General features: G+C 46.4%; 1 protein-coding gene across 1 annotated transcript; it reads right to left on the bottom strand.

The window, feature by feature from the left end:
• Positions 1 to 375: 375 nt before the first annotated feature.
• On the bottom strand, positions 376 to 1197 carry LOC110034952 (two-pore potassium channel 3; the record flags this gene model as incomplete). The annotated part of the gene is given in 1 exon segment (XM_020739191.1): positions 376 to 1197. A coding segment is annotated over 1 exon segment (794 nt), but the record flags the coding sequence as incomplete, so codon positions are not given.
• Positions 1198 to 1203: the final 6 nt, after the last annotated feature.

Raw genomic sequence — 1203 nt, 5'->3', positions numbered from 1 at the left:
TCCATACAATTAATAAGAGCACATCAAGTTGCATCACAAATTCATATAACTAATCGATCTAGAAATAGAAGATTTTGACAAATCAAATAGGATTCATTACCCGAATAGACACTCTTTTTGGCCCTTCTACAAGCAAGACAACCTTACAAAACCCCTATTTGTTATGAAAAAGATTAATACTCAATCAATCAACCCGACACAGCCATTTATTGATGAAACACGCGTTTTCCACATGCAAAACATTCATATCAGAATCACACCACTACCCTAAGGCAGTACCAAATTACCACATGGAAATAAATAAATAAACGGAATCAAACAAGAAATATTAGAATATATCAGAAAATAAAAATGAAGTGGAAGAGAAGATCACACCTCACAAAGCCATTGTTATCAATATCAGCCTCAAGAAACTCTGAAACAGTCAAGTTCCTCGCAAGTACCCACTTAGCCATCTTCCTGTGCCGCTTATCCATCCTCGCCTCAACCAGATACAGAAACGCTCGCGCCACCGCGAGCGTAGATACCAGCAGCCATATGGAGGCAAAAATCCGTCCTTCCATGGTCTTGAAAGCCCTATCTCCATACCCCACGGTGGTCACCGACATCACCGAAAGGTAAAACGCATCAAGCCAGCTCAATTTCTCAACGAATCGCAGGAACGCCCCTCCGACGCAGATGCAGAGCACGACGACGCCAAGCGCCAATCCAACTTTAAGCCGGATTCTCATCCTCCCCTTCTTCAAATCGATGACGTAGGAAGGTGCATCTAACTTACTCCCCTGAGCACGATGCTTCGCTGCGTCGAGAAGATGGTGCTCCTGCACGTCGAGAACGTACGAAACCATCGCGGAGAGGAGGATGTCAATGAAACCGAAACCAATGAGGACGAATGCGATGGAGAAGATTTTGGAGGTTGTTGAGGACGGTGTGATGTCGCCGTAGCCAATTGTGCACATGGTCACGATGCAGAAGTAAAGGGCGTCAACGACAGGATGGGTCTCCGATGCCACGAAATCGGACCTATTAAGGGAGTACATGAGGACCCCAAAAACAAGGTATACTGTGAGGAGGATGAACGCATTTCGAACGATTGGCGATTCGCTGCCCTCGGCCGAAGATTGGTGGCGGTTGCCCTGTTCTTTCGTGAGGTTGTTGAAGTTGGACATGGCAGGCGCAGTGCGGGAGCGGTGGAAGTAGTTG

This window comes from Phalaenopsis equestris, unplaced genomic scaffold (assembly GCF_001263595.1).
Source record: "Phalaenopsis equestris unplaced genomic scaffold, ASM126359v1 Scaffold194840, whole genome shotgun sequence".
In the NCBI taxonomy this organism is placed as follows: Eukaryota; Viridiplantae; Streptophyta; class Magnoliopsida; order Asparagales; family Orchidaceae; genus Phalaenopsis; species Phalaenopsis equestris.
The sequence above is the reverse complement of the archived record's forward strand: the minus strand, read 5'-3'. Positions and strand labels throughout refer to the sequence as shown.